At 45.4% G+C, this 23,001-nt stretch overlaps 2 protein-coding genes across 12 annotated transcripts in view; one reads left to right on the top strand and one right to left on the bottom strand.

Annotated features, from left to right (window-relative positions):
* Nucleotides 1-3,787: 3,787 nt before the first annotated feature.
* Nucleotides 3,788-13,475, bottom strand: AHSA1 (activator of HSP90 ATPase activity 1; the record flags this gene model as incomplete). The annotated part of the gene is made up of 9 exons (XM_080708257.1): nt 3,788-3,960; nt 4,080-4,131; nt 4,396-4,497; nt 5,353-5,481; nt 8,240-8,328; nt 9,371-9,488; nt 9,875-9,957; nt 11,744-11,934; nt 13,396-13,475. The coding sequence occupies 9 exons, from the start codon at nt 13,473-13,475 to the stop codon at nt 3,788-3,790; spliced, it is 1,017 nt and encodes a 338-aa protein (XP_080564383.1).
* Nucleotides 13,476-20,869: 7,394 nt separating this feature from the next.
* The window catches only part of VIPAS39 (VPS33B interacting protein, apical-basolateral polarity regulator, spe-39 homolog), a gene marked incomplete at both ends in the record, with an annotated part of 36,046 nt that continues 33,914 nt past the window's right edge, over nt 20,870-23,001 (top strand). For all 11 annotated transcript variants that reach the window (XM_080707541.1, XM_080707540.1, XM_080707535.1 and 8 more), the window contains 2 exons: nt 20,870-20,962; nt 21,979-22,081. In XM_080707541.1, coding sequence (XP_080563667.1) covers nt 20,870-20,962; nt 21,979-22,081 — 196 coding nt within the window. The remainder of the gene's footprint in view (nt 20,963-21,978; nt 22,082-23,001) is intronic.

Below are 23,001 nucleotides of genomic sequence, written 5' to 3'. Positions count from 1 at the left end.
GAGAGGGGCATTCTACCTCCGAGCTATACTTCTAGCCCCTATTTTTTATTCTTTATTTTTAAACAGGGTCTAAGTTGCGGAGGGCCCTGTTTCAAAATAAAGAATAAAAAATAGGGCTGGGGATGTAGCTCGGAGGTAGAACGCCCCTGGGTTCCATCCCCAATACTGGGAAAAAAATATATATATACGTATATATATACACACACATTAAAAAATCTGGGGGATTGACTCAGAGGCAGAGTGCCCCTGGGTTCAGTCCCCAGTGCCCAAAGAAATAAAACCACTATCTGAGCCAAGTGTGGTGGCACATGCCTGCAATCCCAGCTACTCAGGACGCTAAGGTAGGAGGATGGCAAGTTCAAGGCCAGCCTGAACGATTTAGTGTGACCTTGGCAAAATAAATATTTTATTTGTGGGTCTGGGGATAGAACCCAGGGGTATTTGACCTCCAAGCTACACCCCCTGCCCTATTTTTTATTTTGAAACCGGGTCTCACTGAGTTGCAGAGGCCTCACTAAGTAGCTGAGGCTGCCCGCGAACCGCGATCCTCCGGACTCAGCCTCCCGAATGCTGTGATTACAAGCGTGCACCACCACGCCCGGCTCAAAATAAATACTTTAAAAGGGCTGGAGTATAGCCAGGCATGGTGGCGCACGCTTGTAATCCCATCATTTGGGAGGCTGAGACTGGAGCATCGCGGTTCCTGGACAACATCAGCTACTTAGTGAGCCCTCTGCAATTTAGTGAGATCCTGTTTCAAATTAAAAAGAATAAAAACTAGGGAAGGGGGTGAAGCTTGGAGGTCGAATGCCCCTGGTTTCCATCCCCAGACCCGAAAAAAAAAAAAAAAAAAAAAAGGACTGGAGTGTAGCTCAGTGATAGTTTGCCCGGCATGTGTGAGCCCCTGGCTTCCATTCCCAGTGCCACAAAAATGAAAAATTCCCAATAACCCAAAACCACCAGAGCCTACTGAGCTTGCCGACCGCCTGGAAGATTGGATATTTCAGATCTTTTGCTCCATTATCCACAAAAAGGCCCCTGACGTGCTTCTTCGTCTCCTCTGTTAAAATAAGGCTTTCCTCACATATTGGGCTGCTTCACAAAATGCACCCAATATCAGAATCACTTGAGATATTGAAATGCAAGTTCCTGGGCCACGTCCCACCCCAACTACAAATCTGTAGTGATAGAGTCTGCTTTTCTGTAGTTAACAGGTTCCCCCAGGTGATTCTCAAGTCTGGAGAACTGTTGACTTAGGATTGACAATTTATACTCAACTAGCATTTTGAAATATCCATTCTGGTTTAAGGGAAAACACTCGGGTTGTGAGTCCCAAGTCAACAGGCACCATCTGTTGACCACCACCAGGTGCCGGTGCTTCTTCATACATCATCAGACCTGTTTTTACAGATAAGGATATCTATCCAGCTGGTTAGAAAGTGGAACATTTACCATTCCAACCAAATCCTGGTGTTACCTTTATCAGCATCACTGCAATTTAGGCCCAGATGGCTAGCTGAAATGCGTAAGATGGCGGTGGTAAGAAGTGCCTGGCCGTCAGTACTGGTGCGGGAGCTGTTACTGAGCATGACGTGCGATAGGCTCTTGGCCCGGTGCTTTGGTGTTTACTAATGTGTCGTAATCCCTTCCCATTTTTCTCTCAAATATTCTAGAACTGGTAACTTTCCAGTCAGAAACTAAAGAGTTCCAGTTTTTTACTAAAGGTTTCTGTTAGGAGAGGCCCAGTGATTCAAGCTAGGGTCTAAGTTATTCAAATGCCTTCTTTTGGAGCCCTAGGAGGCAAATGTAAAGTTAGGTATGCGTTAACTCCAGCACTCATCTAACCAAGCCAAGGTGGCTTGGGGGTGGGGGTCTAGATGACAGACCAGGATTCTTGATTTCTTGCTCTAACTACAGGTTTGGGCCAAGTCAGGTAGGATTAGCCTGCAGGCCTCATTGCCACCTAATAAAACGGGCAAAAATAGATGAATAGCTGTAGCCACAGGAGGTGGTGTCTCACTCAGAGGGCACTGACTCACACTGGGGCGCAGGAAGCCAGGGCAGGCTTGTCTGGGAAAGTAACTCCCTGTTCAGGTAGTTATTTCTCCCTGCAGCGCAGCAGCCTGAACCCAAGAACGTAATCCCAGCACTTGGCACAGTCAGTGCCCAGTGAACTTGTTTAATGGTACCAAGCATTTTAAAATTTCTAGTAAGGACACTTTCTTCCTCTTCCTGGGAAGAACACTGACGCCTTCATTTTTCTACTGCAGGAGGGATACCTAATAAACTAGAGATGCAGCAGCTTTTCTGTGGGCACGAACCCAAAAGGCTGTAGACAGTGTTTGTACACTTGAGCAGACTCTGCAATTACAGCCCTCGTCCCAGATCCCAACTCTGTTCAGTGTCAGCTGTTGGGTCTTGGCTCTTATTTTGAGAATCAGACCTTTGCCTATAGCAAACATATTTATATACAAAAAAAGGCAAGATTTTTTGTGGAATAAATGTTAATACTTCACAGGGCTTTATGGCAATTAAATGCAAGGTAACTGCTCAGTATACTGTCTAATCCACTAACAGAAACTGACACAGGTTGGCATTCTATGGATTTTTTTTGGCTAGGACTGGGAATTAAACCCAGAGGCATTCTACCTTCAAGCTATACCCCCAAGCCAATTGTATTTCTTACTTGGAAACAGTTTCACTAGGTTGAAAGCCTCACTATATTGCTAAGCCTGTTCTCAAACCTGCGACCTTCCTGCCTCAGCCTCCCAACTACTATGATTACTTACAAGCATGTGCTACCATGCCCAACAGTCTTTCTACATTCCAAACCAGCACCTATATGGTCTTCTATGCAAAAAAGGTTGAGGTTATGGCAAATACAACCCAGGACACCGCCTCCACCAGCAACAGCAGCATGGCTTACTCCAGAGCACCAATCCTCCCCTGTGCTGCTAAAAAGGCAGATCCTCGGTTAGTACAGTAGAAGAGACTGGCTCAGGAATGTTTAGTAGTAAGAAGCAGGTTCCCTCTGTAGCTATTAGATTACCTACTTACCCAAAAGAAGGGAGCTAGGGCCTTCAAATCTCTTTTTTGTGTTACTGGGGATTGAACCCAGAGGCATTCTACCTCTAGGCTACATGCCAGCTGTTTTATTTTGAAATAGGGTTCTCACTAGGTAATGAGAGTCACACTACTTGCTAAGGCTGTTGTCAAACCTGCAATCCTTCTGTCTCAGCTGCCCAAGTACTGGGATTACAAGTGTGCACCACCACACCTGGCATTCTTAATTAAAAATCTTCAGCTGGGTGTGGTGGTGCAGTCTTGAAATCCCAGTAGTTGGTAGGCTGAGACAGGAGGATCAATCACAGGTTCACAACCAGCTTCAGCAACTTAGTGAAATTCTGCTTCAAAATAAATAAAATATAGGACTGGGGGTGTAACTCCGGGGTAGAATGTCCCTGGGGCTCAATTCCCAGTACCACAAAAATAAAGTAAAATCTTTATTTTTTTATTTTATTTATTTTTTGGAACCCAATGGTAGCCACCCAATCAACACAGGTTTAGACAAGTATGCTTTTAAAATTATGTTTATTTAGCGTATGTACACATAAAAGAGAAATCACCCTCTGATCCCACCCAGCAGAAAACATGCACAAACCCAAGGTATACGTGGAGGGGGCCCAACCCCAAGTTATTGGGATGGTGCGATTCTGTGAGCCATAAGCCCCAGTCAGGAGACGGCTGGACTTAAGTGTTGGGCAGGCTGGAGCCCTCGCTGCTGGCCCTAAAACAAGCGTGCACCATAGCCAAAGGTCTGTTTGATGCCCTCAAAGTAGTACCGCTGCCAGCCCTGCCTCGTCCTCTCTTCCTCAGGGGCAGGAATGCCTCGGCCTTCCATGCACAGCTCCGTCTCTCCATTCTTGTCAATGAAGGTCAAAGTGATGGTGGCAAAGTGCCCTGTGGGAAGGCAGAGGGGATAGAGGTTTCCGACTCAGGGTTTCCATGTGGGATTCAGATCAGGAAGAAAAGCAGCTATTTGGGGGATGACTGGCAAAAAAACAAACATGCTTACTTACCTTCTGGCCAAGATTTAAACCTCCACTTCATCGAAATATGTTTCTCAGGGACCTAAAATAATCAGAGTCCAGTCTATAGTAGAGACTACAACATATCCCCCCTAGCTAGGGTTAGCCATCTGCCTTCTATATGAAGTTTATATTCTGTGCAATTATAGTACTCGCAAGAGGATTCAAATTGCAGCATTCTTTTTTGGAGAAAAATAAGGCCTTATTAACCAAAGAGATTAAAGCCTTAAGTGTTACCTACAGAGCTGAGGAAGGACTCATTTGACCAGAGAGGTTACAAACTGGGTCTGGGGCAGCAGGTACTCACCAGATCAGTAAACTCCCCAGAGACGTTGCCATCCACCATTTGGAACTTCCCACCTTTGTCTGCTTCTAACGTTGCAGGAGCATGGGTAAAGGCCTGAACCAGCTAAAAAAAAAAAAAGGGCGGGGGCAGGGAGTAGATGCATGGCTCTCAAGGGGATTCAGGAACAGGTGCCAGCTGAAACCAGAATGTCTCAACCCTCATTTTCAAAGATGGCACTCTGCCCAAAGAGCAGGTCCCAGGTCTCCCTCTACTCTCTTCTACTTTGGGTCAAGTTTTAACTTCAGTCATTCTTTCTGAATTCAGGATGCCATTACTTTGGGCCCATTCACATCGTGCACGTGCGGTGCTGGGGACTGAACCCAGGAGATTTCTACCTCTGAGATACACCCCCAGCCCATTTTATTTTTCCTTGGAAACAGGGCCTTACTTACTAAATTGATTCAAGCCTCACTGAGTTGCTGAGGCTGACTGCGAACCTGCAATCCTCCTGTCTCCAGCTTCCCAAGTTTTGGAATTACAGGTGTACCACCATGCCTGGCTGTCCATTTTTCTTTTGTGGTGCTTGAGATTGTACCTGGAGGCATTCTACCTCTGAGCTGCACCCCAATCTTATTTTAATTTGAAAAAGAATCTGCTAAGCTGATGAGAGCCTGAGTTTCTGAGGCTGACTTTGAACCTGTGTTCCCTGTCTAGGATTACAGGCATGTGCCACCATGCCCGGCACCCATTCACTTTTCTAAAAAAAAGGATTCAGTGGTTCCCACTTACAAGACTCAAAACTAATACAAAATGTAAAAAATACTTTGGTGAGTGGAACACATGTTATTCCTTTGTCTCTACTTGTATCAGGGAAGCCTCGCGGGCCCAAGCTCAGCAGCTCCCTGTGTGCTGACGGAGCGCGACCACGACCCATGTCTTCTTATAATGGAGCCAGCAGGAGGCCTAAAGGACACTTACCTCTTGGGTAGTAAACACTCTATAGAGCTCCTCTGGTGATGTCAGGAAAGTTTCTCTAAGGGTGATCTTACAAGTGGGGATTTTGACACCAACAGGTTTGGCCTGGGCTTTTGAAGGCGCAGACTTTGCCTGTGAAAGAGGTAGTGAAAAAGGTCAGTTTAGAACAACAGTGAAACCTCAGTCAGTATGGCTTCAGGAACAGACTTAGGAATTCTCACATAATTTTTCACCTTCAAAGTTGAAGAAAATTTGTGTAAATGAAGACACTTCCAGAAACATCTTTTATGTACATTGAAAATCACCACTCTAAGAGGCTAACTCTGGTGTTCACTTACAAACCCATCAGATTTAAAGCAACTAAGAGGTGGTATAATTTGTAATCCCAGTAATTGGGAGGCTAAGGCAGATGGATTACAGATCCATAGGGAGGCCCTCAGCAACTTAGCTGGCCCTGTTTATTTAAAAAAAAAAAAAAAAAAAAAAAAAGCTGGGCGTGGTGGTCCACACTTGTAATCCCCGGGCTTGGGAGGCGGAAACAAGAGGATCGCACTGGTTCAAAGCCAGCCTTGCTGGCTTAAGAGACCCTGTTTCTAATTTTAAAAAATATTTAAAAAAATGAGTCTGGGCATGTAGCCTGGAGGAAGGTTTTCCCGGAACCCCAGTAGCGCCCCCCCGCCACACACACACACAAACAGCCGGGTGTGGTGGTGCATGCTTGTAATCCCAGCGCTTGGGAGGAGACAGGAAGATCACACAGGTTCGAAGCCAGCCTCATTGGCTTAAGAGACCCTGTTTCTAAATAAAATATAAAATAGGTCTGGGAGTGTAGCCCCAAGGTAGAAGGCCCCTGGGTTCTATCCCCAGCACCACACACACACACACACACACACACACACACACACACACACAAAATCGTCAGGCGTGTTGATGCATGCTTGTAATCCCAGTATTTGGGAGGCTGAGACAGAGGTTTGCATTTTGCGGACAGCCTCAACCTCTTAGTGAGGCCCTCTGCAACTCAGTGAGACTGTGTTTCAAAATGAAGAATAAAAAATAGGGCAGGGGGTGTAGCGCAGAGGTAGAATGTCCCTAGGTTCAATTTCTAGTATTGCAAAAACAACAAACAAACCAAAACCAAAACCAAAAACAACAACAACAACAAAAAACCATGGGATTGGGATGTAGCTCAGAGGTAGAATGCCCCCGGGTTCAATCCTCAGTGCCAGCTGTGGTGGTGCACTCTTGTAATCCCAGTACTTGGGAGGCTGAGCAAGAGAACTGAAGGTTTGTAGTGAGACTGTATCAAAATAAAATAGGACTTGGGGTGTAGCTCAAAGGTAAAATGTCCCTGGGTTTAATTTTCAGTACCACAAAATAAGTAAATAGGGTTCGAAGAATCCTCAGTACCATAAAAAATCCCATCAGCCTAAAGACAAGCCAATTATTACAGTACCTTTTTCTATCCTTTTTGCAGCACTAGGGAATATAACCCAGGGCCTCTCATGCTAGGCAAGAGTATATGCCATTGAGCTCTTTCCTCAGCCCTTCTTTAGTTTTGAGACAGGGTCTCACTAAATTGCCTAGGCTGGGAGAAGCTGGGATTACAGGTGTGAGTCACTGTGCTCAGCTTCATCAGGCACCTCTCAAACAAAAACTCGATGCTTAAGTAGCTGGAAGTCAGAGCTGGGGATGTGAGCGCAGCAGCGGAGTGCTTTCCTAGTACACGCAAGATCCTAGGGTTGATCCCTAGTACCACCACCAAACCACACAGCTCCTTACTTTCAGAATAGTCCTCACGGTGCAAATAGAAGAACAGCACGATTCCAAGGCAGGTAGGAACTTGAACCACACAAGTTCTACATCTCTAGATAAAATAATCTGTTCACTCTGCAAATGGCATGAGAGGGGTCTATTTCCTGATGGTGACATTAGGGAGCTAATCCTTGATGTGATCTTAGCTGGTAAAGAGGACTTGCCTGGGGCTTTCTACCTCCGAGATACCCCCCCCCCCCCAGTCCAGTATTATTTTGAAAACAGGATCTAAGTTGCTGAGGGCTAAGCTGCTGAGGCTGGCTTCGAAACTGTGATCCTCCTGTCTCTGCCTCCCAAGCACGGGGATTACAAGTGTGCGCTATCATGCCTGGCTAGAACCCAGGGGCTTTCTACCACCGGTCTACACTCCCAGACCAATTTTATATTTGGAAACAGGGTCTAAGTTGCTGTAAGCCTCACTAAATATCTGAGGCTGGCTTCGAACCTGCACGATCTTCCTGTCTCAGCCCCGCAAGTGCTGGGATTACAAGCATGCGCCACCACACCCAGCTTAGCTTGATTTTTATTTAACTTTTTATTTTTAGCGGGTCTGGGGAATGGAACCCCAGGTCATTGACCTCCAAGCTATATCCCCTGCACTATTTTTAAAAATTCTTTTTTTTTTTTTTCCCCAGGTTTGGGGATGGAACCCAGGGGCATTTGACCTCCGAGCTACACCCCCTGCCCTATTTTTTATTCTTTATTTTGAAACAGAGTCTCACTAAGTTGCAGAGGGCCTCACTAAGTAGCTGAGGCTGTCCACGAACCGCGATCCTCTGGTCTCAGCCTCCCAAAAGCTGGGATTACAAGCGTGTGCCACCACGCCTGGCTGATTTTTATTTTGAAGCAGGGTTTCAGTAAGTTGCAGAGGGCCTCCTGAGGTTGCTGGAGTTGGCTGCGAACCTGCAATCCTCCTATCTCAGCCTCCCAAGTACTGGGATTACAAGCATGTACCACCACACCTGGCAGGTTCCACAATTAATGAATAAAAACCAAGTTAAAGACAAGTAGACAACTCCGTATTGCAGACTCCCTCTGCAAACAGCCTCCCCATTGCCTGGGAATACTATTTTACCTTGCGCTCCTCAGTTTTCAGTGCTGGCTGCCCTGCCGGGTCTACTGACTCTCCATTCACTGTCGGCAAGATCATGCCCTGGGTGAACTCTGAAAAGATAAAAACCCAGCTCATGGGAATTACTTTGTAGAGGCTGAGATGAGAGGTGTTACTACAGCTCAACAAACTCAGCTGTCTTAACCCAAAATGAGGTAGTGATTAAAAAAAAAAAAAAAAAAAAAGGTCACTACCAGAGAGGTATCTGAGTGTGTGCTGCAGAACACAGTTCACTGGGTTTATCTTAAAAAGTCTTAAAAACACTTGACTCAAATGGAAGTATCATAAATTGCTAAATTTTTATAAGGTCTACCACCAAAGTATCCAGGGAATGGAGCAACACTTCAATGACTTCCTGTGTAAGCACCCAGTACCTCTGGAAGTATGCTTAGTCTCTTCCCCCCACTCATTACAGCACTAGAGCACTGGTTCCCATAAAAACAGTATTACTTTCTATCTATGCCGGTTCTCCTTGATGGTTACTATGTGTACTTCAACACCAAGATCAGAATAACTAGCAGAAATAAAATCCCAGGGAAAAGCTGAGCTGGTCTCTATTCTAACCATCTAAATAACCATGGAGGATGCATATCAAAGAGAGTCCAGGACTATATTCCCATAATGAATCTGGGGATGTCAAGTCTTTAGGTCTGTGCTGTCCAATGGAAATATAATGTGAGACTCAAATTGAGTTTTAATTGTCTAGTGCAACATTAAAAACGTTAATGAAACAGATCAAGTTAATCTTACTAGTACACTTAATGTATCCAAACTATCATTTTAACATGTTGTCAAAATCAGATTACTGAGATACCTTATATTTTTTTTGGTACCAAGTCTTCAAGATTCCTTGTGTATTTTATACACACAGCAGAGCTCAACCTGGACTAGTGACAAATCAAGAGCTTAATGGCTAATCTATTCCAAAATGCAGCTCTAAACCCTTCTCTTACTCAGAACTTAAGAGATTCACTTCAAGAAATAAGCCCACTCCCCCAAGTCTTTACCCATTTGCTAAAGGAAGGACTGTCAAGCCCCTCAGAGTCTGACAAGCAAAGACTGCCCCCCAAGCCATGTACAGCTACTCAGGGATACCTGTTTTGAGGGTGCTGATGTAAATTCCCATTGCTTCTCTTAGAAGTTTCACCCCTTCTTCTTTCATTAAGGCCACGAGATTTGTGTCAGGCTCATCTTTGGCAAGGCTCACACTAATCTGAGTGAAAAACAAGAAGCAGAAGGTAAGTAACTTGAGGGATACCCACGGTATGTGCGTACCGAGCAATAGGGTAAGTGCTGACATTCCCAAAGGAAATGTTTAGAGTTGGGGTATTTGCAGACTCCACTAGTGTTTCTTCTCAAATCCTCTCTGTTAAGGCAAAGGTGGTTATGTTAGAACCCATTTCACTAACTAAAGCAATGAAATTACTTCAGTGCAAGTTGCTCTGAAAGATTCCAATGACACCGAATTCCCAGGAATCATCTGTACATTGGGGTTCTGAATGGTTAGACCAGACATGGGCCATTCTTCTTGAATGATAGGTCATTTTTCTCATCTGAGAACAAGAGGGTAGGGAAGACGAAGAATTAGGAAGCACAAACCTCCACTTCATCCACGCTGTTTTCATCAGACAAATTGGGTATCTCCACGTGTCCCTTGTATAGTACTCCTGACTTAGAGGTACCTGTCAAAAGCATTACAATGTCTTTAGTCTCCTTTGTAGAAAGGTCTCTACCAGAGTACTATACCATTTGGGCTCCTTTTAGACAGTGAAACCAACCCTCTTTATTCTGAGGGCATCACATGCCAGATGCAGTCGCAACCCCACTCCGATGTCTTTCCTCACTAGATAACTGGAGAGCGACCATGCTAAACAGTCGGGACTGAGAGCTGCACAGTTTGGGCACTAGTGTGATTTCTATCAGAAAGAACAGCACAGTTCTGCTCGAACGTGTTTGAAAACCTGAATTTATTCCATTGAGATCGATATGGCAGGGAACAATTTTTTTTGGTATTAGGGGTGGAACTCAGGAGCTTTCTACCTCTGGGCTTTACTCCCAGACCTATTTTATATTTTATTGGAAAGAGAGCCTCACTAAGTTGCTGAGAGCCTCACTAAGTAGCTGAGGCTGGCTTCAAACCTGTGTGATTCTGTCTCAGCCTTCCAAGTACTAGGATTACAAATGTACAGCATCATGCCTGGCTCAGGCAGGCAAAAATTTGATCATGAGAATTTCATACTTGCTTCTATGAGATTTCATCCATAAGTGACACTAGGTGAACAAAGAAAACTAGATACAGCTGAACTGAAAGGTGTAGGGCAATACAAAACACAGAGGTCAAACATCTGCCAACGATCTGGTTTTACCATGTATGTGCCACAACCACACAGTGCTGATGCTGTAACATTCTTTGATTTCAGATGACATACTCTCCACCACTTCACAATAGCTCTCAAGCTACAGATCCTCTGATGCCCAATATCATAGGGAGACTTTAGATCTTTTTGTAGCATTTTTTAAATTTATCATTTAATGTGTAAAATAGTGTTACCACTTTTTAGTACCTATAATTTAAAAATTGTATCATTGATAGCTGGGTGTGATGGCGCACACTTATAATCCCAGCATTTGGGAGGCTGAGACCGGAGGATCCGGATTCGCAGAGAGTCTTAGCTACTTAGTGAGGCCCTTTGCAACTTAGCGAGACCCTGTTTTAAAACAAAAATAAAAAATAGGGCTGGGGGTGTAGCTTGGAGGTAGAATGCCCCTGGGTTTCATTCCCTGTACCACACACAAACCAAAAAAAGTTTCATTGAGCTGGGCGTGGTGGCACACACTTGTAATTCCAGTACTTGGGAGGCTGAGACAGGAGGATCACAGGTTCGCGGCCAGCCTCAGCTACTTAGTGAGGCCCTCCGCAGTTTAGTGAGGCCCTGTTTCAAACTAAAGAATAAAACCAGGCTGGGGATCTAGCTCAGAGGTAATATTCCCCTGGGTTCAATCTTCAGTAACTCAAAGTATCACTGATATTTTTGGGTAGTGTGTTCCTAAGGCCCTGCTCCCTATGAACTTGATGGCTTTTATTGAGTGAATTTCCCATAGTGTAATTCAACTTATGTTGAAATATAACAGAACTGGCTGCTTCAAAATGAATCAACATTTACTTTCATCTCTCTGGGCTTCCACTTCTGAATCTGTAAAAAGGGACTAAGGCCAGGCATGGTGGCCTATGCCTGGAATCCCAGTACTTGGGAAGCTTAGAGAGGAGGACTGCAGATTCAAAGCCAGCCCAGCAACTTAGTGAGGCGCTCGGTAACCAAGTTTCCAAATAAAAAACGCCCCTGGGTTCAAGCCCTTCTACCCAAACTCCCCTCCCCCAAAACAAAACACAACCCTATTATCTCTAGCTCCTTAACTGGTCAATGGACATGTGGTGACCATTCCCCTGACAGTCCAGCTAATACTTACCTGTCCAGTTCAGTTTTATGTTCCATTCATAAAAGAAGATGAGTTTGCCTTTTCGATTGTTAATGGATGCCTCTCCATCAAGCTTACTCACTTCAGTCACCTCACACTTGCCTTCCTCATTTTGCACCCGCACTGCTAAGAAAAGTGTCTTTAGCTTTTCCGTGGACCAATTTGAAGCATCCCTCTCTGTCCTGCAAAAAAAAAAATCAAAGCTAAGGACCAGGAGTCAAATGCTGTATGCAAGAGAACTCAAGGTTAAAGGTGGCCAGATGAATAGTTTGAAAACAAGACACGACTCTGTTTCATACCAGTATGCTCACAACATGCCACTCGATCGGGAAGACAAAGGGTCATATATTATCAACAATGACAAGTGGTGGGTGCCTGTAATTCCAGCAACTTGGGAGGCTGAAGCAGGAGGAAAGCAAGTTCAAGGCTAGTCTCAGCAATTTAGTGAGACCTTGTCTCACTAATAAAAATAAAAAGGACTGGGAATGTGGCTCAGAGGAAAAGAGCACCCTTAGGTTCAATTCCAGTACCACCACCAAAAGATAAAAATACAAAAAAAAAAAAAAAAAAAAAAAGTCCTCAGCATCTTCGCAGAATACCTGATGCTTTGGGTTTCTTTGGCACCTCCATTTGCCCTAAAGGAACACAGTGTACACACTGCCCAGGTCCGAAGCACAGACTGGACCAAGGAACACATTTATTAGCTAAAAGACCCAGTTAAGAAGAAACCACTAACTCTGACCTCATTAGTACACAGTTCTGACCTGTCAGATTTAGACTGGGCTATAAATATCCTACACATTCTAGGCTCTTTAAATGACCAGAAAAACAGTGATGCCCAGGATTTCAAAACTAACAACAATAATTAGGTCAAGAACTCAGTGTTCTTGAAGGAGACAGAGTGAGATAAGGGAAAACTCATTTTGTGTCTTCCTATTAACTATTTAAAAAAAGAGCTGCAACAGAGTAAAAACTGCAAACAGTACGAACAAAGTTCGGTAGAGTTAAAAGATAAGGACACATTACTTTGGGAGGATTTCATTAAGGAGGGCTAGATTAAAGAACGGTCAGGCTATAAAACCACGATTGCGCGGCAACCTGGAATTACAACACAACCAACAGTTCCGGGTGAGCGAGAGGCTGCGGCGTCTTCAGCATCCCTGGGCTCCGTGCACCTGCTGACCACGTTGCAAATCTCCAGCTGAGCTGAGGCAAGGAGCCCCTATAACTGACTATTTTCACCGTAAGCCACAAAATAGGAATTACAGCGCCCCGGCCTGGAGACTTCCACAGCCATCTCCGCACACAGCCGAGGCGTTTGGGTTTCTTTGACTCCTCCGACCACGTGCATTTCCCTACTCAGGCGGGATGCAGCAACTAGGGCGTTACGTGCTCGTCTGTCTGAAATTCCGCCTCTAGAACGTAGCCGTCCGCGTCGACCTCCTCGTCCCAAACACAGATACGGTGGCCCGGGAGGGGTGGGTGGAGAGGTCTGGGACCACGGACCCCCGCCACAGGGAGGACCCACCCCAATCTCGGAGCAGGGCTCCCCGGGCCCCAGCTCTGCCCGGGCCGACGGTCCAGGAACCCCCAAGCCCCAGCCCGGTCGCAGCGCTCCTGCGGCCTGCCTTGCTGGCCCTCACCAGTGCCAGTTGTTGACGTTGGTGGCGTCCGCCCGCTCCTCCACGATCCAGCGTGGGTCGCCCTCACCCCACTTGGCCATCGGCTTTCCTATCGCGCCGCCACCAGCTCCCAAGCAGCCGCAGCCACAGCCTCAGGACCGCTCGGTCCCAGCCGCCCGGCAGCGCCTGGAAACTACTAGAAGCGGCCGCAGCACCTCCTGGCTTGCTTTTCCCTCCACCCCCAACCCCTCCCCGCCTTGACTTCCGGCTCCTCCCCACTCCGCCGGCTACTTCCGTTCCCAGCCCCCGCCTGGTCGAGTGGATTAGGTTCCGCCTGCTCTGGAGTTCCTTAGGACTCCCGCAGGTTATCCCCTAAGGGGCACGAAACCCAGCCCCTCTCACGCCTAGTCCTCACCCGTAAGGACACAAAGGACACGTCCCATTGTCTCCTGACGCCCCGAGCCGGCCCTGCTGAGCCTCATGGGAGTTGTAGTCTCGTCAGGTGACCCTGGGGTTAGCCGCGGAAGGTCGCGCAGAAAGCAAAGGAAGTGACGAAACACGGAGCGCAGGGGCTTCTGGGAGCGGTAGTCAACAAGCCCCGCGCCCATCGGGGCGGCGCCTGGCCGCGGAGGGCCGGGAACTACAACTTCCAGGACGCCGTGCTTCTTTCTTAACCCGAAACTTCCCCGCGCCGGTCCCCTTCCGCCCTTTCTCTGCGCCGCCCAGCCCAACTAGAAAGGCTGATCCCGCGGCAGAGGCTGGCGCTGTCCTGAGAGGGAGGGCTCGGTGAGGAAGAGGTGAGGGTGTCCCACCCCCTTGGGCCGCATTGACCACTGAGGCCACCCTCTTCGCATCCTGACCCTTTCCCCCTCTTCTCGAGGCATCCCTGCACCCTGACCCTTCTAGTCGGGGCCACCCTTGGGTGCCGGAGTGTTCTCGGGCTCGGGGCTTCCGTGAGCCCCAGCATTTAGTTTAAAGCCTGACATTTGGTTCTGAGCGAGCATCTACTCTCCAAGGGAGCCGGCGAGCTCTGGCGACTGCGGTAGATTGTGGTTTACTGAATGTCCGCCTGTGGAGTCATCCTGTCCACTTTCTCTGGTGTCAGTTCGCCCATCTCACCGTGAAACCGAGGCTGACTTCTCAGTTGTTGGTTTCTAGAGGGTTCTGAGGCAGGGAGCACCTTAGTTGTGTTTGTTTGGTTTTGTTTTCCTGATCCTTCTGTTTTCCGACATCATGTTCCTGTTCTATCACCCTACCTTGTAAGCTCTCAGTTTACAGGCGATGAAAAGGACAAGCCTCTAAGTACTTTAAGTTATGTTGAAGCACCTATTTTATTGCTTAAAATTGTACCTAACTGCTTTGTGACATCTAGAGCTATTAAACTATTATCTCTTTACTTTCCACGGAAATCTGGCTTCTCATTTAGCACTAGGAGTGCAAATTGCTGTCAGGTATCTTCTGTCATTGCGTGGAAAACAGATTTCAGAAATTCTCTGGTATAGTGTTGTTTTTGTTATGCACACGTTAAGCTTATTTATAGATATTTACCATAGTGAAGATTTACGCTAGTTTTTCCAAGAGTTAAGAATAGTTATATTTAGGCCGGGCGTGGTGGTGCGTGCTTGTAATCCCAGCATTTGAGAGGCTGAGACAGGATTGCGGTTTGAGTACAGCCTCAGCTTCTTAGTGAGGCCCTTTGCAACTCAGTGAGACCCTGTTTCAAAATAAAAAATAAAGTTGCTTTGATATTTAATCCTTTTATGCCTTGTTTTCTTCAAAAAAATGGAAAAAGAATCTGCCAGACTACTTTACAGTATTGTTCTGAGGATCAAATGAATGACAGAGTGATTTATGAAATTGTGTATGTACCAGAGATAGTTCTATACACACCTTTGACTTTTTTTTTTTCCCCTCACGGGTCTGGAGATGGAACCCAGGGGCATTCGACCTCTGAGCTACACCCCTGCCCGGTTTTTTTAATCTTTATTTTGAGACAGGGTCTCACTAAGTTGCAGAGGGCCTCACTAAGTAGCTGAGGCTGTCCGTGAACCTCGATCCCCCGGTCTCAGCCTCCCAAATGCTGGGATTACAAGCATGCGCCACCATGCCCGGCCCTTTGACATTTTTGTATTAAGTTTTTAGGCCAGGTGTGGTGGCCCAAGGAGAGGCTGAGACAGAGGAGGATCACAGGTTGGAGGGCAGCCTCAGCAAGTAGTAAGACTCTTATCACCCTAGCAAGATCTGTTTCAAAATAAAATAGGGCTGAGGATGGTCCTAGATACAATCCCCAGTAACACATACACACCATAAGAAAAATAACATTACGTTTTTAATCTTTAAGAATGCTTGAGCTTTTTCTAGCTTTTTCCAAGATATCATGGTAATTAATAAAAGCTAATGAGGGGTCACTAATTCCCTCTTAGGTGCCAGATACTTTTCATCTGTTAGGCCCATTGTCCTTCCCCCCTTCACCTCTTCCTGGGGATTGAACTGAGGTCCTCACATTTACATGTGCTATACCAGTTTTTTGTTGTTGTTCTGGGGATTGGACCCAGCGGCATTCTACCTCTGTGCTACACCTCCAGCCTCTGTGTGTGTGTGTGTATGTGTATTTTACTAGAGATTGAACCTAAGGGCTTTCTACCTCTGAGCTACCTCACCATCCCTATATTTTAATTTTGAAACAGGGTCTCACTAGGTGGCAGAGGGCCTCACTAAATTGCTGAGGCTGTCCTTGAACCTGCGATCCTTCTATCTCATCCTCCCAAGTGCTGGCATGAGCTACCATGCTTGGCTCCTGGCTCTTTTTAAATTTTTTTTTTTTTTTTTTTTTTTTGCAGTACTGGGGATGGAACCCAGGGGCATTCTACATCCAAGCTACACCCCTAGCCCTATTTTTTTGTTGTTGTTGTACTGGGGTTCATGGAAGCCCTTCTACCTCTTGGTTACACTCCCAGACCTATTTTATATTTTTGAAACAGGGTCTCTTACGCCAGCGTGGCTGGTTTCGAACCTGCGCGATCCTCCTATCTCCGCCTCCCAAGCACGGGGATTACAAGCGTGCGCCACCACGCCCGGCCCTATTTTTTTATTCTTTATTTTGAAACAGGACTTCACTGAGTTGCAAAGGGCCTCACTAAATAGCTGAGGCTGTCCTTGAACAGAGATCTTCCTGTCTCAATCTCCCAAATGCTGGGATTACCAGAGTGCGCCACTACGCTTAGTTTTTTTTTTTTTTTTTTTTTAAATCTTGAGACAGGGTCTCCCTAAGTGGCTGAGACCACCTTCAAGCCTGTGATCTCCTATCCCAGCCTCCCAAGTACTAGGGTTATAGGCATGTACCACCATGCCCAGCTTGTTTGGCCCATTTTTGTAGATGAGGAGACCCAGACGGAAAGCTGTCAGTAAGACAAACCCAAGAAGAATGTTTAGTATTTGCTTTCTGCCAGGCACATTAGGCTTTCTGAGTTCTATTTATTCTTCACTGCAACTCTGTACGGTATCATTTTCTCCAGGCTGAGTATGGTTTCATTGTGTGTGCCTAATCATTTTTTTAGAGGGGTTTTTTTTTTTGTTTTTTTTGTTTTTTTGGTGGTACTGGGGGTAGAACCCAGAGGCTTTCTACCTCCGGGCTATACTCCCAGACCTTTTTTTTTTTTTAATTTGGAAACAGGGTCTCACTAAGTTGCTGAAAGCCTCACTAAGTAGCTGAGGCTGGCTTCGAACCCATGCAATCCTCCTGTCTCAGCCTCCCAAACGCAGGGATTACAAGCATGCGCCACCATGCCCGGCTTTTTTAGAGTTTTGACTCCCTAGAATTAAGTACAGAAAAGCCACTTCCAAGACAAGTAGAGATCAATTAATGATGTCTGCTATGGGAAAGGACCGGCCAGATCTTTGGCATCACTACATAAAACGACTCCTATGTGATGATGAGTTTCTTTTTTATTTACTTTTTGGTAATAGGTATTGAACCCAAAGGCAGTTTACCTCTGAGCCACACACCCCCAGCCCTTTTATTTTTACTTTTTAAAATTTGAAACAGTGTCTCAATAAGTTGCCTAGACTGGCCTCAAACCTGCACTCCTCCTGTCTCAGGCTCCTAAGTACTGGGTAATAGGAGTGCACCACCATGCTGGACAGTGAGGAACGTCTCTAAAGCATATTGAGAAAGGTGCTATTGAAATAGAAGGAAAAGCAATTTGATCCTTTAACATGTGACCCTGTGTAGCTGTTGGAATTAATTTTAGTACCGTAGAAGTTGGGGTCCCTAGCCTGGCCTTGATTGATTTTTTTTTATATTTCTTTTATTGCCATGCTCTCTTTGTTAAATTGTTGTCAACGTTGTTAACAAAGCAATCATGAAGCCAGGTGTGGTGGTGCACACTTGTAATCCCAGCATTTGGGAGGCTGAGACAGGAGGATTGCGTTTTGCAGACAGCCTCAGCCACTTAATGAGGCCCTCTGTAACTCAGTGAGACCCTGTTGCAAAGTAAAGACTAAAAAATAGGGCTGGGAGTGTAGCTCTGAGGTAGGATGCCCCTGGGTTCCATCCCCAGTACTGAATAAAAAAATAATCACGATTTGAAAATATAGGCATGATAGCTCGCTGTTCTTTCTTTCTTTCTTTCTTTCTTTTTTTTCTTTTTTTTTCTTTTTTTTTTTTTTTTTGTGGTACCAGGGATGAACCCAAGGGCATTGTAGAATTCTACCTCTGAGCTACACCCCAGCCCTTTTTATTGTTTTAGAACAAGGTCTTGCTAAGTTGCGGAGCATCTCAGTACATTGTTAAGGCTGTCTTTGAACCTGCATTCCTCTTTTCTCAGCTTCCGAGGTCCTGGGATTATAGGTATGCACCACAAAATATTTTGAAACAGGATCTTGTTAAGTTACCATGTGCTGGCCTCGAACCTCCAGTCCTCCTGTTTTAGCCTTCCAAGTACTGGAATTATAGGGTTTGTGCCACTGCACCCAGCTAATTCTGCTTCTTTTAATTGCTTTGTTTTTGTTTTTCCAGGCATTTAAAAAGCATACATGAGAGTGAGATACTTGTCAGTTTTATTCACTACGGTATTCCCAAAGCCTATAATAGTGCCTCAGATGTGGCACTTAGGTATATATTGAGTACATGAGCGCAATTATCCTGTTTTGTTTTTTGGTCCTAGGGATTGATCTCAGGAACGTTCTGCCTTCAAGCTACCCCCAAGCCCTTTTTATTTTTATTTTGAAACTTGGTCTCACTAAAGTTACTGAGGAGTCTTACTAAATTGCAGAGGCTGGCCTTACACCTCTGATCATCCCGTCTCACCCTCCCCCGTACTGGGATTATACATACTACCACACCAGCACAATTCTTCTGTTTTATGTGTGGTTTCATTCGTCTTTGTGTCTTCAGCAAAGTTGTGATGAGTTCTTACAACATTTGCCTGCTTTGTACTATTACCTTTAAATATATATATATATCTATGCTTATACTTTTTATATCCTTTGTAACACTTGGGAGAGTACATTTAACAAAGTGGATATTCTAGAATGAATATTTCTGGGTAACTAGATAATCTGAAATATGATCTAATCAGTTGGAAACCAAAGGACATGTTCGTTCTTTCTCTTTCTTTCTGGGTCTGGGATAGAAAACAGGAGCATTCAACCTCTGCGCTAAACCCCCAGCCCTATTTTTTATCTTTATTTTGAAACAGGGTCTCATGGAGATGCCAAGGGGCCTCACTAAGTGGCTGAGGCTGGCCGTGAATCACAATCCTCCTGTCTCAGCCTCCCAAATGCTGAGATTACAAGCATGCACCACCACGCCCGGCTTAAAATGATATATTTTTTTAAACATGGGACTAGGGATGGAATCCAGGGGTATTCTACCTCTGAGATACACCCCCAGCCCTATTTTATTCTTTTTGTAATTTTTATTTATTTTGGTGGTACTGGGGTTCCTGGAAATCCTTCTACCTCCGGGCTACACTCCCAGACCTATTTTTATATTTTTATTTGGAAACAGTGTCTCTTAAGCCAGCGAGACTGACTTTGAACCTGCGTGATTCTCCTGTCTCCGCCTCCCAAGCGCGGGGATTACAAGCGTGCACCACCACGCCCGGCTCTTTTTATAATTTTGAACAGGGAATCACTAACTTGCAAAAGGCTTCACTAAGTTGTGAGGCTGGCCACGAACCTGTGATCTTCCTTACTCCTAAGTACTGAGATTACAAGTGTGCACTACCATGCCCAGCTTCAAGCACCTGATTTATATGACAGGTTCAATATTTGCTTTATTAGATTTTTTAACATAAATTGATTGATTTTTTTTTTTTTTTTTTTTTGCGGGTTTGGGGATGGAACCCAGGGGCATTTGACCTCCGAGCTACACCCCCTGCCCTATTTTTTATTCTTTATTTTGAAACCGGGTCTCACTGAGTTGCAGAGGGCCTCACTAAGTAGCTGAGGCTGTCCGCGAACTGCGATCCTCCAGGTCTCAGCCCCCCCCGAATGCTGGGATTACAAGCGTGCGCCACCACACCCGGCTGATTGATTTTTTTTTTTATAGGCTAGGGATGTCTCAAATGGTAGAACTTCTACTGGTCAAAATTCCTTCAGCTGCCTTTTTTTTTTCCCCCCTCTATACTGGGGATTAAACTCGGGGGCATTCTATCTCCAAGTTATGTCCTCAGCCCTAGTTTTTATTCTTTATTTTGAAACAGGGTCTCACTAAGTTGTGAAGGGCCTCACTAAGTAGCTGAGACTGGCTACGAAACTGCAATCCTCCTGTCTCAGCCTCCCAAGTACTGGGATTACAAGCGTGTGCCATCACACCTGGCTTCGTTTAGCCTTCTGATGGCAGACTAGACTGTGATGGCAGAAGTTGTGTTGTAGGTCCAGGCACCACCAGCCACAGTTTTTATGTAGGAACCACAGGGCCAGATCCCTACAGCCCAGCTCTTCATCCGGTTTTGTTACAGTAGGAGCAAGTGTACTTGGCATGCTGTCTGATTTTAATTGCCTTCACTATCTTCTGGAGGGAGGCATCACAGCAAGTCCTGTATTTACTGACAATGCCAATGTACTTGGTGTATTTAGCCATGTTACCATAACCTAGGCCCACACCTAGAGAGCCCAGATTCTATTTTAGTTTATTATTATTATTATTATTATTATTATTATTATTAGTGGTACTGGGGGTGGAACCCAGGGGCTTTCTACCTCCAGGCTATACTCCCAGACCTATTTTATATTTTATTTGGAAACAAGGTCTCACTAAGTTGCTGAGAGCCTCACTAAACTTAAGTAGCTGAGGCTGGCTTCGAACCTGTGCAATCCTCCTGTCTCAGCCTCCCAAGTGTGGGGATTACAAGTGTGCGCCACCACGCCCGTCTTCCAGATTCTTTTTTATATCTCTCACCTCTGGAACAGTTAGTAATGAAGTAAACTGAAGCTTTTCGAGCTTTTCTGGGAGGTACCCACAAAGGTACATGTGTCTGTTTTCTCACAGATGAATCGGACAAAGGTTGATGAGGAAGAGTACTGGAACAGCTCCAAGTTCAAGGCTTTCACATTTGATGATGAAGATGATGAGCTTTCACAGGTAGGTTTTTGCAAACAATTGCCAAAAGTCATACCTACGTATGTGATACCACTCAAATTCCCTCCCCTTGCATCCTGGGTAACCCAGCTTTCGACCATGTCTCTCTTAGGCTCAGAAAGGTTTTGAATCAGATCTTCAAAAAGGCTTTGGTGAAGCCAGGTATGGTGACACATACTTGTAATCCCAGTACTTGGGCGGCTGAGAAAGGAGGATCCAAGTTCACGGATAATCTCAGCTACTTAGTGAGGCTCTGCAATTTAGTGAGACCCTGTTTCAAAATAAAGAATATAAAATAGGGCTGGGGGTGTAGCTCAGAGATAGAATGCCCCCTGGGTTCCATCCCCAGTACCAGAAAAAAAAAAAGACCTTTGTGTTTGTCAACTTTCTGTCACTATAACAAAATACAGGAGATAACTAATAAAGAAATTTATTTTGACTCACAGTTTTGGAGATTCCAAAGCATTATTAGTTAGCTCTATTGCTTTGGACGTGTGATGAGGTAGCACATCACAGTGTTAGCCGCTTGCTTCCCGGCCATGAAGCACAGGGGAATGGAGATGAAGTCCCAGACTCCCCTTTGAGGGCATGCTCCCAGTGACCTAAGGACTTTCCCCTGGGCCCACCTCCCCAAGCTTCCACCATGCCTCAGTAGTCCCACCCTGGGAATAAGCGGAGGCTGGCCTCAAACTGTGATCCTCCTTTCTCAGTCTTCCAAGTACTGAGATTACAGGTGTGTGCCACCACACTTGGCTCACTCAGGTTTACACAGCAAGATGATGCCAGGAATATGAATGGAATCCTAAAGTGGCTGTGATTCTTTCACTCTTTTGCCACTGGACCACAGTGTTCACTAAAACATAATTATTTTCCTTGACAAATATCTGATGCTAGGCTTTAGATTGCAGAGGGTGAAATTGCTGGCCATCTTCAGGTTCAGTTGCTTGGCTTTCTTGTTCTCAGCAAGTGAGGTGGGAAGTGCTGGTTGCCTGAATACCCTGCCTCATGTCTCCCCGCAGCTAAAAGAATCCAAGCGGGCAGTGAATAGCCTTCGGGACTTCGTGGATGATGATGACGACGATGACCTAGAGCGAGTCAGCTGGAGTGGAGAACCTGTGGGAAGTAAGTAGAGGAGGACTGTTTTTCAGGGTTCTTGTCACTAAGGAAGGGTCCACTCACTTGTCTCCTCATTGCCAGGAGGAGAAGTCAGGGAAGGGAATGAGGTTAGACTGTTATACTTCCAGATGAACATACATCTGGAAGTTTAGCCCCAGGAGAAGATACTTTGGGGAAATATGGCTGTAGTTCCCATCCCATATGGCTATCTAGGTCTGTTCCCTTATGGCTAATGGTTTGTGTCGCTATTTCAAACTCACTGGGGTGCTTGTTAAAAATGACAAATTTCTAGGCTTTACCCCAGAGAATCTGATTCTGGACATCTTAGGTAGGGGTCATTTGTAGAGGGTACTGGGGATTGAACCCAGGATCTCATGCCTTATCAGAACAACACCCTTAGCCCCAGGGTCACAATTTTTTTTTTTTTTTTTTTTTTTTGGTAGTATGGGGGTTGGACCCAGATGCTTTCTACTTTCTACTTTCTGTTTTATATTTTATTTGGAAACAGGGTCTCACTAAGTTGCTGAGAGCCTCACTAAGTAGCTGAGGCTGGCTTCGAACCTGTGCGATCCTCCTGTCTCAGCCTCCCAAGCGCGGGAATTAAGCGTGTGCCACCACGCCTGGCTAGGGTCACAATTTTTTAAAAAGTACTGTAGGTGATTCTAGTATATAGTCATATTTGGCAACTATTAATTTAAATACTCATACGTGATTAACAGAACTACTTTAGCCACCAAGTCTTACTGCCTAGCTGTCACATACTACTTAATACTTTTGCAGAATCTATCTCTTTTTTTGTTTTTTTGTTTGCAGTACTGGGGATGGAACCCAGGGGCATTCTACCTCTGAGCTATAAATCCAGCCTAATTTTTTATTCTTTATTTTGAAACAGGCTCTCACTGAGTTGCAAAGGGCCTCACTAAGTA

The sequence above is a fragment of the Muscardinus avellanarius genome (genome assembly GCF_963383645.1).
Source record: "Muscardinus avellanarius genome assembly, chromosome: 12".
In the NCBI taxonomy this organism is placed as follows: domain Eukaryota; kingdom Metazoa; phylum Chordata; class Mammalia; order Rodentia; family Gliridae; genus Muscardinus; species Muscardinus avellanarius.
This window is presented reverse-complemented; position numbering and strand designations above follow the sequence as displayed.